We start from the raw sequence: 12,008 nt of genomic DNA, 5'->3' as shown, positions 1-12,008 counted from the left end.
AGATGCCCAACTTAAAAATACGCATTTTCTTTTTGAAAACAAAATGTACAGTCAGATTTTAAATGGATCTACAAGAAAACACTCAACTATCTTTAAGAAAAGTAAACCTTTGCAACACACTGCATACAGAGTTTTCTAACCAGCAACAGCCAGTGAGCTGGGTGAACTGCAGTGTTTCCTGAAAGAGCTTCGGTGGCTTTTTTTTTTTGATGCTTGAAAGGCAATAAAGTGCCCTCACGCTGCAGAGCATGAGGTGGGTTCTTCTGTCTCACTCTTGCGCTACTGACACAGCTCAGCGGGAGGCTGGCGTGGGCACAGTGGGCAAGGTCAGCTCCATGGAGGGAGTCTCAGTGGCTTCAGCTGGACTCGGCTTGCGAAGCTCCAGTTTCTCAGTGAGCTGGTTATAAAGCTCCTTCACAGCTTCCCCGCTCTGCAGAATGAGAATTGGGGAGGGGAAAAACAGAGAAATCACACTTCATTCTAGCTGCTACTCGCTGGAACACTAAGTGTGCAATTACTCTGTGTGTTTTTTTACAGAAACCAGCACATAGAGAGGAAGTTACGCAGTCATTATGACACAAGTTGGTACATTGGAAAGCAGAGTTCATGTTCTATTAAGTAACGTTGGGAAAGGCAGCTGCTTTCGTTTGCAATTAATTTTCCCTTTCTCATGCTTCCCCCCTTACCTGCTTGGTGGGTTCCAAAGCCTTCTGGAGAGACTCTAATTTGGCAGGGGCCACTTTGTGATGCAGATGAAGCAGCAGTCTCAGCACATGTCTGTGTACGTTCTCCTTTCTGCAAAAAGCAATTTTACAGCAGAGTAACCGATACGAACAAACAGCATCTTGAGAACAAGAAAGCTACAGCAACAGTACCAGAGTAATTCACATACCCATAGGTTGGCAGCTTTGTTACAATTTTCCACACCGCCTGAGAATTGTAGTCTGCAAGCTACGAAGTGCTAGCCCTGCCCGACACTTTCAAGTAATTAATGTAATTATTCAAGAGGAGTGGACTAACTGTAGCAACCGTGAGGAAGGCAAGGGAGATTTCAAGCACTTGGCAGCAGCTGGTGTCTCTGTTGGACCCACCACACACACATGCAGGACATTGGTCCCTCTGCACGCGGAGGAAGCGGTGGCAGGAGCAGCACACGCTGCTGCACCTCGATGGAAGCTCTGGGGAAGCCGTCTGGAGGTCAGATCTGGTCTGCAGGCCGCCAGCTGAACCACACTGACTGAACAGAATTAACAGCCACAACCAGATTTTCTGTGTGCAGCTGATACTGCAAAGAGCTGAAGTTAATTCTTCAGATTCAGAGCTATTGCAAAGCATGAAGGATATTGTCTGAATTACAGTTTAGGTAATAATCCATAATCAACACTTAATAATTCTGCTGATAAAAACTTGATCACAAAACATAAGCCTTTCCTTAAAGAACAACAGCACCAGGCTCCTATTTCCACTATATATGAAGAGTTTGCTGAACTATTAAAATATAATTCAAAGCAGCATAACCTATTCTCTCAGGTATCCTACAAACTTCCTCTGAGGAAAATCAGATTTACCTTGAGCAGGCAGTGAGAAAGAAGCCATCAAAGAGACTGGTGCAGAACTCCTCAAGTGCAAATTCATCACCCAGCAGCGTGAGGTTACCAGTAAGCAGATGCAGAAAAATATCACTGAAGGCCAAGTCACTGAACGTCTCAACTGTACAACATGAAAAGGAAAGAGACTGAGACTGACAAGGATGTGCCAAAACTTGAATCTTCAGCAGATGTTCCTGACGAAAACTTTGAAGTGAGATTTCTTTTTAAAATGGGTAGCCCAGGCAGGGAGCTTTGATCTTTCAGACACAAATAATTAGGAGCAGAGAGAAGAAAATACAGAAAGCCCATGTCACAGAGTAACTTGCTGCTCCCCAAATCATAAAGTCCCTGACTATCCTTCTCCACAGCCACATCCACCTCCTTGCACTCCTCAGACCCCACAGTGAGCAGATACAAGTCACTCACCAGTGGAAAACTCACCCGTGTAAATGAGCTGACAGTTCAGTGAAGGGTTCACAGAACAGCAGAGCTGGGGTGGGGGAGTGGGAAGTGAACCCCCCTGCCACTGCGGGAGCTGCAGCTCCTGAGATTGCTTCAGAGCTCCCATGCAACTCACCCCAGAGAAGTCAGCACAGAAGGTCATCCCAGGGAAGGATTTAAGGTTGTGTTCGGTTTTGTTTTTTTCCCCACACAAAGCCAAGCCCCAAGAATTTCTGGCCATCTGCAATTGCCATGAGCAGTGGCAGAATTAAGCCACCTGCTCTTTTATCCTTCAGATTCACTCCCAACAGTTCTCAACTAATCTCACTGTTAATACACCCTTTGATCTAAGGAACTACTGACCTTCAGCCGCTATCCCTAAGTTCTCAGATCAGCAGAAAAGTATCCTAACTGCAGACAAAACCACACACTTCTGCAGGGCCTTAGAAGAGCCAAAGGCAGAACATTATGTCTTTGACTCTGAAATGACTTTCACTCCAGCTTTACTTGCCTCCTGGGTGTCCAGTACAAGGCAAACAGGCCTAGAAGACGAGACAAATAAACTTACCCAGTCCTGGCAGAAGCCTAAGGAAAGCGTTCTTGTTCCTCTGCTTAGTGATGTGAAGGATGTAATACAGCCCAATCTCACACGCTATTCTGTTCTCCTGCAAGAATCTGTTACGGCAGAAGCAAAGTCTCTTAATCAATAAAGCTAAAACAGATTTATTTTTTTAAAGCAGTTACAGCAGTGGCGAACCTCAAACACGATAAAGAGCAGCTACTCAGCGACTGAGTAGATATCGCTATATTCACCACCGTGATCCAGAAAAAATTACCACTTAGCAAGCATCATGCTGTCTCACAATCAAACACTTGGATTGGATTGTGAACATGTTAACAGTATTAATGATCAAAGTGCTACTCAAAATGGGTTTTAGAAGAAGCCCAAATACTCAAAAATGATACAAAGTCCAATAGTGTTTTGGTTTAGTTTCCCAAAGGTCAAATACCTACGCTGTCATAGAGGAGAGCACAACTACTGGGATATGGTACTCCAGATTCTGGCATACGGATAAAAATTGTCCTGGAAATCAGTGCAAGATCTGATTACAACAGAGCACACAGAGGTTTTCTTTCTCTTTTTGACATCCCTGGAGTGAGAGGTTATCAACAGAGAATGGGTGTCTGTGTGATAAAAATGCCAATTTGACAATTTACAATAGCACTCTGCAGAACCAGCATGGGCACTCAAAACATCACTCACTGTGTGGGAAGCTACACAGGCAGCTTTTTGAAAGCAGCAACACCAAATACTTTCATGTTTAATCTGCCAAAAGAATGGTCATTATAAGAAATATTATTCTATGCAGAAAAATTTTATCAGAGGAATGATGGTGCAAACCTCTTCTGCTAAAGGAAAAGTTCAGGCTTGATAACTGGGACTAAATCTTGCCTCAAGAAAGCTTTCACCTTACCACATACAGTATTTTTTGTTGGCTCCCTGATGTTCAGTTTTGGTAACAAGACTACATGTACAAAGTCAGGAAGGCAGGTTACGTACTTGGTGAAAGCTTCAGGAATGGTGCTGGGGTAAGGAATTGGGCCCTTCTCCTCCGAGGGCAGTTTCTGATCCACGTTGAACGTGTGGTCATCCACCACAAAGGACATCAGCATGGGCAAGAACTTCGTGATCAGCTCAGCTTCCTTGGAGGGATGGAAAAACATAGGGAACAGAACAACATTTTCACCAATCAGTTCATGCCACCTAATGGTCTTTGAGTGCCGTAACAAATAGAGAGGCAATATTATGAGCCCCATCCTAGGCTCAGGAAAATAAACTTTTAGATATCCAGTTCCAGTCAAAATTCCTTGAATAATTCACTTCCACGTATCCCACTGGTAATTAGGAAAACTCTACCTTACCTCATCTACAGAAATACTCCTGCTCGAATTGTTGCTTTTGACAATTATGTAGCATTTCTTAGAGACCTTTCCTAATACTTCTGCAAGCACTGCATGTTAAGGATGGTACCAAACTGCTTTTATCAATAATTACAAATCATATCAAGTAATTACAAATCATTTTGTTCATTCCCTAAAGTGACAGGGATCAATGAACAGCTAGACTAGCAACAAAGAGCATCTCCTCGCACAAGGCAGATCAGCCTGTGCTGTACCAGATTCACAGAGCAGGAGGTCACAGCTTGTGGCAAACACAAATACATCAGATACAAAATACAGATTTGGAGATTCCCTTTAGGAAAAATGTTCACAGATTCTTTCTAAGAGATTCATGAGAGCACCTCTTCAAGTCCAATCACAGTGCTATGCTTGGAGTTTCAATCACCATCACTGTTACAATCTGAGTACTAACGCACACCTTTCCTGTAGTAAATTTAAAAGTGCAATCAGCCAGTAATATGTATTTTGGAGACTTCAAATACTCCCCTAGGTAGATGTTTGCTGCTTTATAGTTCAGCACAGAAATAGCAAATTAATCGAGAAACAGTCCCGCTGTGCAGCACCATGGTTAATCCTCCTGCCATCCCCGAGCAGATCTGCTCCCACACTGCGCCAGGGCCGCCTGTTAACGCTGGGCAAAATATTTCCAAAGTGTCGACAGGTTGTAGCTGAACGTGGCACTACACAAAATTGCTACAACAGAGCCAGAAGGGAAAAACATTCTTCATGTCAATGAAAAGCTGTTACACTGCTGTCAGAGTTTTGGCGCAGCCTCTGAAATCCTGTTTTCCACATACAAGATGTTTTACAAACTCGCTAGTTGTGTAGAAGGAACAATGAGTAACCAGTGGAGAATTTAATAGAGGTACAGTCTGATTTTAAAACAGTAGGGGCCAGGCATTCATGTAAATCAAAAAGCAGGTAAAAAAAGCTCACAGCAGGTCCACATGAGCTGCTGCTCTGTGCCCGCTTACATGTATTTTCTAAGCTATGATGAGAGGTATGCAGAATGAACGTTAAACCAGAGACACAATCAAATAATAAACAAGTCTAAATGTGTTTAAATTAAACGTGTTAAATTCCAAACATCACCATGGCTCACCATTTTTGGTTCCTTGAAGACTTGACTGTCGATCATGTCCCAGGCCCCCTGTCCCAATGACAGCATCCTAAGGAGCAGGAGCAGATCCGGGCTTTCCTCGAATTTTAATGGGAGAAGAAAAACAGCTATTTTGATCTTCCACAAGTTGCACATACAGATATTTATTTGAAAGTAGTGGTTTATATTCAAAAGTCTCCTGGATTAGCAGCTTTATCAAGGACTGCTAAAGGAACTCCCTTCTCTGATTTAACTGACAACTGATTGCTCAAATGGAAATCAAATAACAGACACACCTGGTAGTTTGTGTTTTTTTGTAACGTTTTATAATGCACCAAAAAGTATGCAGTCAATGTAATAACTACGTAATTTTTAAACATGTCCAGCCAAATTAGTACACTGAAATATAATGTGTGACAGGACGAATCATCTCGGCAGAAGAAAGAGAAAGCATGCGTAAGAATGACAATGGTTTTTTGTTTATATTCTGCCCTGGAACCAAAATAACTTTCAGTCTTACAGTGTCATGAGGAAGTTATTCAATCCAACAACAAAATTTAACAGCTCAGGGATAAAAACAGCAAATGCCTCACGCTGTTCAGACACCTGTAAGGCCATCCCCTCCTTTAACATTTAAGCACCTCCTGCAGTCACTACTCGCAGCAACTGTGTTACATCACAGCCAACAGACCAGAACAGTGTCAACTAACCCACTGCTTGTACCCTGACAGGGACAAAAGGCTGCTGCTGCTAGGTAAACTGATAGAAGGCCAAAGTGGGGAGGCACATATTGTACATTTGATTCTATATATGCATAGCTGTTAGGATAGAATGAGCCACCAAAGGATTCATTGTCAATTTGAAGAGCTCCCAAATGCCAGTCTCTAAACAGCGCTCCCGCAGAGCTCTGACGTCTGTGCTACACACAGACAATGAGTATTGAATTTCCCTTATTTCAATTCACACACGCATTTGAGAACTGAACCGTACTTCTCCTGCAGTGCCAGCCCCTTGTTGATAAACGCTATTGAGTTAAGACGACAGCTCGGATCAGGTGCACAAGCTGCAACACTCACCCTGGGTAAGGTGTCCTGCCCAACCAGGTCTTGCAGGTGCCGGATGGTACTCAAGGCCAAGGTGTTAATGGCAAAGGGATCGCACAAGATCATTGATAAGTCCCTGAGAAGCAAAAACCAAATACGTGTCACGGATAACAAACAACCCTACTGTACAGTTCCACACCCAGCTGTAGGGCACCAGTGTGTTTCACTATTCTTTGGTGTAATCCTGTCAGCTATCACAACACCGAAGTAGTGTGTGTGTTTGTACACTATATTTTTATAAGCACACACACTGCTGTGTCTAAGAAGAGAGGGAGATACCAGGCAAATACAGTAGCAGTACCCTTACTATGATCATCTAAAACCTGAATTTCTGCCTTTTGTTACCTACAGGTATCCACCTGATTAACCTTCTCTTGCCTTGTAGAAACACCATTAATGTTATTTCTTTGACCTGAAAGAGCGTGTTATCTGAAAACAATTACAAAAGGTCTCTTCTGCGCTGAAATCCAGCAGCAGTCACCTGGTTATGCCCTTGTGCGCTAATGCTCACAGATGTACAGGATTTGACCGCACAAAAGAGCTGTGAACTCACTCTTGGGGAGAATTACCACCTACAATACCTGTCAGATGTGATTGCTGGGAACCCATTTTCAGTTTCTCAATAAACAGCCCAAGCTCCTTACCCCAACACTTGTTCCTGTCCTTTCTTCACTCCATCCAGAAACCCTTGCAATTCCCGAGCTCTCTTGTTGTCCACAAACTTCTCCCGAATGCAGGCATCAAGGCACCAAGTGAACTGGGATAAAACAGGAGAAAGCTTTATGAACACGGTAAACCAGCAATAAAATGCACAACGCCAGAGAAGAAGGCTCAAATTACCTCTGAACACCTGAAATTAATGTATTTTATTAATATAATTAGACGTGGTAGCCACCAGTCAGAGAAAAACATTCCAAAATGAGATCAGAGGTAACAACCTAAGTGAACCTTGTGTCACCTTCTCCCCTCCCAACAAAGACATTCCTGGGCGATCACAGAAGAGTCGTGTATAAAATATATCAATGCCCAGCACACCTGATCCGTGTGGATTTATACAACCAGGAGGCTGACAAAGAAGCAGTGTGGCTTGGCAATAACAATAATCTGGGATATTTTAGCCACTGCAACAGCACTCCCACCCTCAAAGCAAGGATATTAATGGCAGAGGTCCTTCTGCTTTAGAGTTGTATTATCAAAATGGAAAAAGACAGTTAAGTGAAATGGTTTATCTGACCTAAAATTAAAGGCTGTTTTCCCCTTTCAGAAAACAATGGATACTTTCCCCAACGTTTCATCTGCCAAAAAAGAACAAGTTGCTAGATTTTATGAAATGCTTTCATCGCAGCTTCTTTGCAGCAGTGACTGCATTTTGCAGTGGCAAAATGAGGTTGCTGAAAACAATCTGCAACTTGTTCAAGAATTGCCTTTTGTTATTGTCACTGCCTGTATACTGATTTTGGGACTCTTGATCAGATTACACTAAAAATGTGTGGTAACATCATCACTCTAGCACATATTCTCTCTTACCTGAATACACTTAAAACTCAGCAGCATTACTCCGAAGAAAAAGCTTTGTTCTAGATCAGAGTGGTGCTGACCACAGACAAAGGGCCAGCAACAAGATCCTAGTGTGACATTAACACCACGTCCATCATCCCCCAGTATTTTAATAGTTTAGTATTAGTTTTCTTATAATTCAAGATCGAAAGTATTTAATATTACACATGCAGTATACTGACAGTGGGAGTAAATCACACCAGGAATAAAAACAACTTTTGATTAAGAACCTGGTGCTATCTAATATTTTTTATTATTTTTTTGCAGATCTACAGATTGGACATTGTTTCAAAAACTGCACAAGCACCATAAATTTGAATGATTTATGGCTTATCAAATGAAAGGAAGCTGCTGGTTAACCAAGATGAAATTTTCACCGGAGGTTCCAAGGAATGGAAGATGACTTTTGGATTCAAGGCCTGAACTCTCTCCATTGATAGAGTTCTCTGGGCTGAAGTCCTGCGGGGCAGCAGGAGTGGGCAGAACAGAAAATTCTCCAGTAACATGATTAATGTCCCACATGATTAATACCTTATGACAGGGGTCAACGGTGCAGATTTCATTGATTTCCAGGTCATGCAGCGACATCAGGAGCTCTGCCCGTAGCGTGCAGTAATGAACATTCCTTGTCCGAAGGAATAAGGTTCTTAGAAACTGCAGCACCATATCGTAGAGCTTCACGTTCTTCCCAATCATCTGGGTCAGCTTTTGAACCACCTACACTCCAAGTGGAAAAAACATGCGCTCAGTACCAAGAGATACTGTTATTCCACACGTACACACAAAATGTAAATTAATTCTTCTATGTGATTTATCAAGATCGGAACATCCATATTGATGTAAGTTCCTGAAAAGGATTTCCAAGAGCATTTGTTCAAGAGATGTTCATCAAATCTTTCATAGTCATAATGAAAGAATAAAGAATGCCAAGAAAACACTCTCTTGCAAAAGGAAATTGAAGCATTATTATATAAGGTGTTCAGCTATGTGCAACAGGTAAGAAGCAGTACCTGTTATTGATGAATACAATTTACAATTGTAACATGAATGAAACTCACTCTTTGAAAGTCTTTCTATATTTCTATTTACCTTCAGGCTATGAGTAACTATTAAAATAATTCCTGCTACTTTCATCCGGACATAAAAGAGAAAACAGCCTGGTACTTCTTGCAAAGACTTCTGTCTAGCCAAACAGCCTTAGTAGTGAAGCTGGGCAGGTGACATGGACACTGTTATTTGATGAGGTTGACTGAAAGTTGACAAATTCCATCCACAAGCACCTTGTAAGAGTTTTCCTCATCCTTACCTCTCCTTGACGCCTTGTTTTGGGAGACGGACTGAAGAAATTGTGCAAGACAGAAATATCATTGCTGAAGAGAATATTTTCTTTCTCCAGGATATATTGCTTCAGCAGTGGAGACACCTCATCTCCAAACAGAGCCTGGTTATCCTGCCAAATCTGGCGCTTCACCTCCACCGCACAGGCTTTATACAAATCCTTATCGGCCATTACTAACTTCAGCTTCTTTTCAGGGACCTGCAAACAACAGAGCAGTTACCAAAGTGCAGAGCAGCTTTACCTGCCTGACTGTCCAAGTAATAAGTAACTGACTACAGAAGACTCTAAATCATAATCACAGGTAGTCTGGTCATTTACACAACAACACAAGTAAACAAGAGGCAGTATCACAGACTCCTCTTTTGCCTTCCCCCCTCCTGTAACAATAACCCAGCTGTAAGACCCTTAAGACTTCCTTTAAACCTACGATACTAAGATTTGGGGTGATGTTTCAAAACTCAGTAACTTACAAAAGTTCTATGAGCAGTTTTGAATCAAGTACAATATGATGCTTTTAATAAGGCTACTCTACAATGGAGATGTAACGGAAGAGGAGAACCGGTGGAGTGGTTTTACCTTGGGCAGGTGCTTCATGACACACATGACCACAGGCTGTATGGAAGGCATCTTGACCAGGGAAAAGCTCTTCTCCAGAAGATCCTCCAGCTTCTTATATCTTACAACATGTAAGAGCAAGAGACTAAGTACAATGTCACAGCAAAAGACCAAAGTGGCTCATCTCAAAGCCACTGGAACTTGGTCCCCCAGGAACCAAACTCCCCTTTGCAGAAGTCACCCCTCCACTGTAACGCATTTCCACCCCAAATTCGCAGCTCACTTCAAATAACCAAGATTGCTGACAAACCTCTCCTCAACCTTCCCTTCCAAGGCGATGGCAGAGACCCTCTCCAGCAGCTTCTCCCTCAGCTCATCGAACACCGACTGGTGGAACTCGAGCCGGGGGGTGCCGTGCAGGTCCAGGAAGGGCAGGGCTGACTGCAGTGAGGGCAGCAGCACCCCATTTTCTGTCTGCAACGAAACACCGGCCAGGGCCAGGGGTCAGCCGGCTCTGCCAGCAAATGGCAGCGGGGACTGCGAGAGACATAGAATCATGCAATTGTAGAATCATTTTGGTTGGAAGAGACCCTCAGGATCATTGAGTCCAACCACAACTTAACTGTAGAATTAACCTATGTCCCTAGGAACCTCATCTAAATGCCTTTTAAACCCCTCCAGGGATGGTGACTCCAGCACTGCCCTGGGCAGCCTGTTCCAATGCCCCACAGCCCTTTGGGGAAGAAATTGTTCCCAGATCCAACCTCAACCTCCCCTGGTGCAACTTGAGGCCGTTTCCTCTGCTCCTGGCGCTTGTTCCTGGGGAGCAGAGCCCGACCCCCCTGGCTCCAAGCTCCTTTCAGGCAGTTCAGAGATCAGAAGGTCTCCCCTCAGCTCCTGTTCTCCAGCTGAACCCCCCAGGTCCCTCAGCCGCTCCCATCACACTTGTGCTCCAGCCCCTCACCAGCTCCGTTCCCTTCTCTCAACTCGCTCTAGTGCCTCAATGTCCTTCTCATGATGAGGGGCCCAAAACTGCACACAGTATTCAAGGGGGGGCCTCACCAGCGCCGAGTACATACTGGTGAAAAAACAAGGGGAAAACCCCCACAAAACAGACCGCACTTCGGGCCTCCAGCCACGGCGTCTCCACAGCGACCCGCCCCACCTGGAACTGCTCGATGGCCTTCAGCGGCTCCGTGCAGTTGGTCAGCGTCTCCTTCAGGTCCTCGCCGTTAGCCACCCCCAGCTCCTGCAGCCCCGCGTACATGGCGGCCTGGCCTGCCCGGCCCGCCGGGCCCGCTCCCGCCTGCGCTCCCCGGGCCGCCCCGCTCCGCGCCCGCCGCTCTCCGCCCCCGCGGAACGGGCGCCGCCGCACCAAGGTTCCGCCGCACCAAGGTTCCGCCGCGGGCTCCCCCAGCTGTCATTTCCACTTAAAACAATAAGCCCTGTCTGCAACTGCTAACCTAAAGATCCGTAAATCCTTTCAGTTTTAGGGCAGGCTGCTCACAGAACAAATATAAGAGTCATTTGCAAAACACCTGATCACGAAGTACAGACACTACCGACCTTGAGGCTTTAGACGTTTAGTGCCCACACAACTGAGTCTTGCTTCAACATGTATCTTAAGACTGTTGGATAAAGTGTCCTTTAGCTGAACGTTGCCCGTTATACGATAAAACAATTACGTAATGCAATATGCAAATGTGTAACCAATTGGCTCTTTAGAACTGCCCTGAGTAGTGATAAGATTTTGTATATAATGGCTGCTACTTTTCTCTCTGGCTTGCTGGCTTCATTCCAGCATCCAGACTTGCACAGCTCTGTAATAAACAATATTTCTGTGTGCTAAATTGGGCTCCTTTGTATGCACACCAGGTAAAACCCCCTGGTTTTGGGACAACACCCACACCCGGCAGCGGGGCACGCTGCTCCAGCTAACAACAATACAGGAGCACGGCAGCGAATGTCGGGCTTCTCCCCTCCACAAGGCAGCTGTCACTTCTTGGTCGATCCCTGGCAGAGAGCGATGGAAACGGGAAACGGAACCAAAATCAGCCTCACAAAGGAGAAGTGGTTTTTCTCCATTCATAGTTTGACCTTTGCAGTTTGTACTTTCAGGATAGCTGCTACAGAGTGGGGGGAAAAAATCCTCATTTGTCTTTTGTGAGATCTGTGGCCAAGTGGCAGGATTGTATAGAGCTGCGTCAGTCCAACCCGTTGCAGAAATTTCTTCTGTGTTTGCTCATCAGTTTGTGTAACTACTGAGGCAAAACCTATGTGATTTAGAGCCCCCCAAACCACTTGGGTCTGTCAACAGACCCCCATGCACCCTGACATTCAGACGAGAGAACGCTATTCCCAGC

At 44.5% G+C, this 12,008-nt stretch overlaps 1 protein-coding gene across 1 annotated transcript; it reads right to left on the bottom strand.

Annotated features, from left to right (window-relative positions):
- Nucleotides 1-11: 11 nt before the first annotated feature.
- On the bottom strand, nt 12-10,996 carry NELFB (negative elongation factor complex member B). The gene is made up of 13 exons (XM_065853989.2): nt 10,811-10,996; nt 9,956-10,119; nt 9,667-9,766; nt 9,058-9,288; nt 8,283-8,468; nt 6,839-6,951; nt 6,168-6,270; nt 5,095-5,190; nt 3,592-3,734; nt 2,599-2,705; nt 1,569-1,710; nt 687-795; nt 12-430 (listed from the first exon to the last, which is right to left on the bottom strand). Exons 1-13 carry the CDS (start codon nt 10,910-10,912, stop codon nt 293-295), a joined length of 1,734 nt encoding a protein of 577 aa, XP_065710061.2. The 5' UTR covers nt 10,913-10,996; the 3' UTR covers nt 12-292.
- Between the last annotated feature and the right edge of the window lie 1,012 nt (nt 10,997-12,008).

Source organism: Patagioenas fasciata, chromosome 20 (assembly GCF_037038585.1).
Source record: "Patagioenas fasciata isolate bPatFas1 chromosome 20, bPatFas1.hap1, whole genome shotgun sequence".
Classification (NCBI taxonomy): Eukaryota; Metazoa; Chordata; class Aves; order Columbiformes; family Columbidae; genus Patagioenas; species Patagioenas fasciata.
Note: the sequence above shows the minus strand (reverse complement) of the source record. Positions and strands in the feature narration are given on the sequence as shown.

What these genes read in the sequence shown, in the direction of transcription:
- NELFB (XM_065853989.2), bottom strand. Translation starts at nt 10,912, where the DNA reads ATGTACGCGGGGCTGCAGGAGCTGGGGGTGGCTAACGGCGAGGACCTG. An exon ending in AGGCCATCGAGCAGTTCCAG is followed by an intron (nt 10,120 to 10,810) that starts GTGGGGCGGGTC and finishes GTTTCGTTGCAG; the next exon opens with ACAGAAAATGGGGTGCTGCT. An exon ending in TAGGCTTCTGCCAGGACTGG is followed by an intron (nt 1,711 to 2,598) that starts GTAAGTTTATTT and finishes CATGTTGTACAG; the next exon opens with TTGAGACGTTCAGTGACTTG.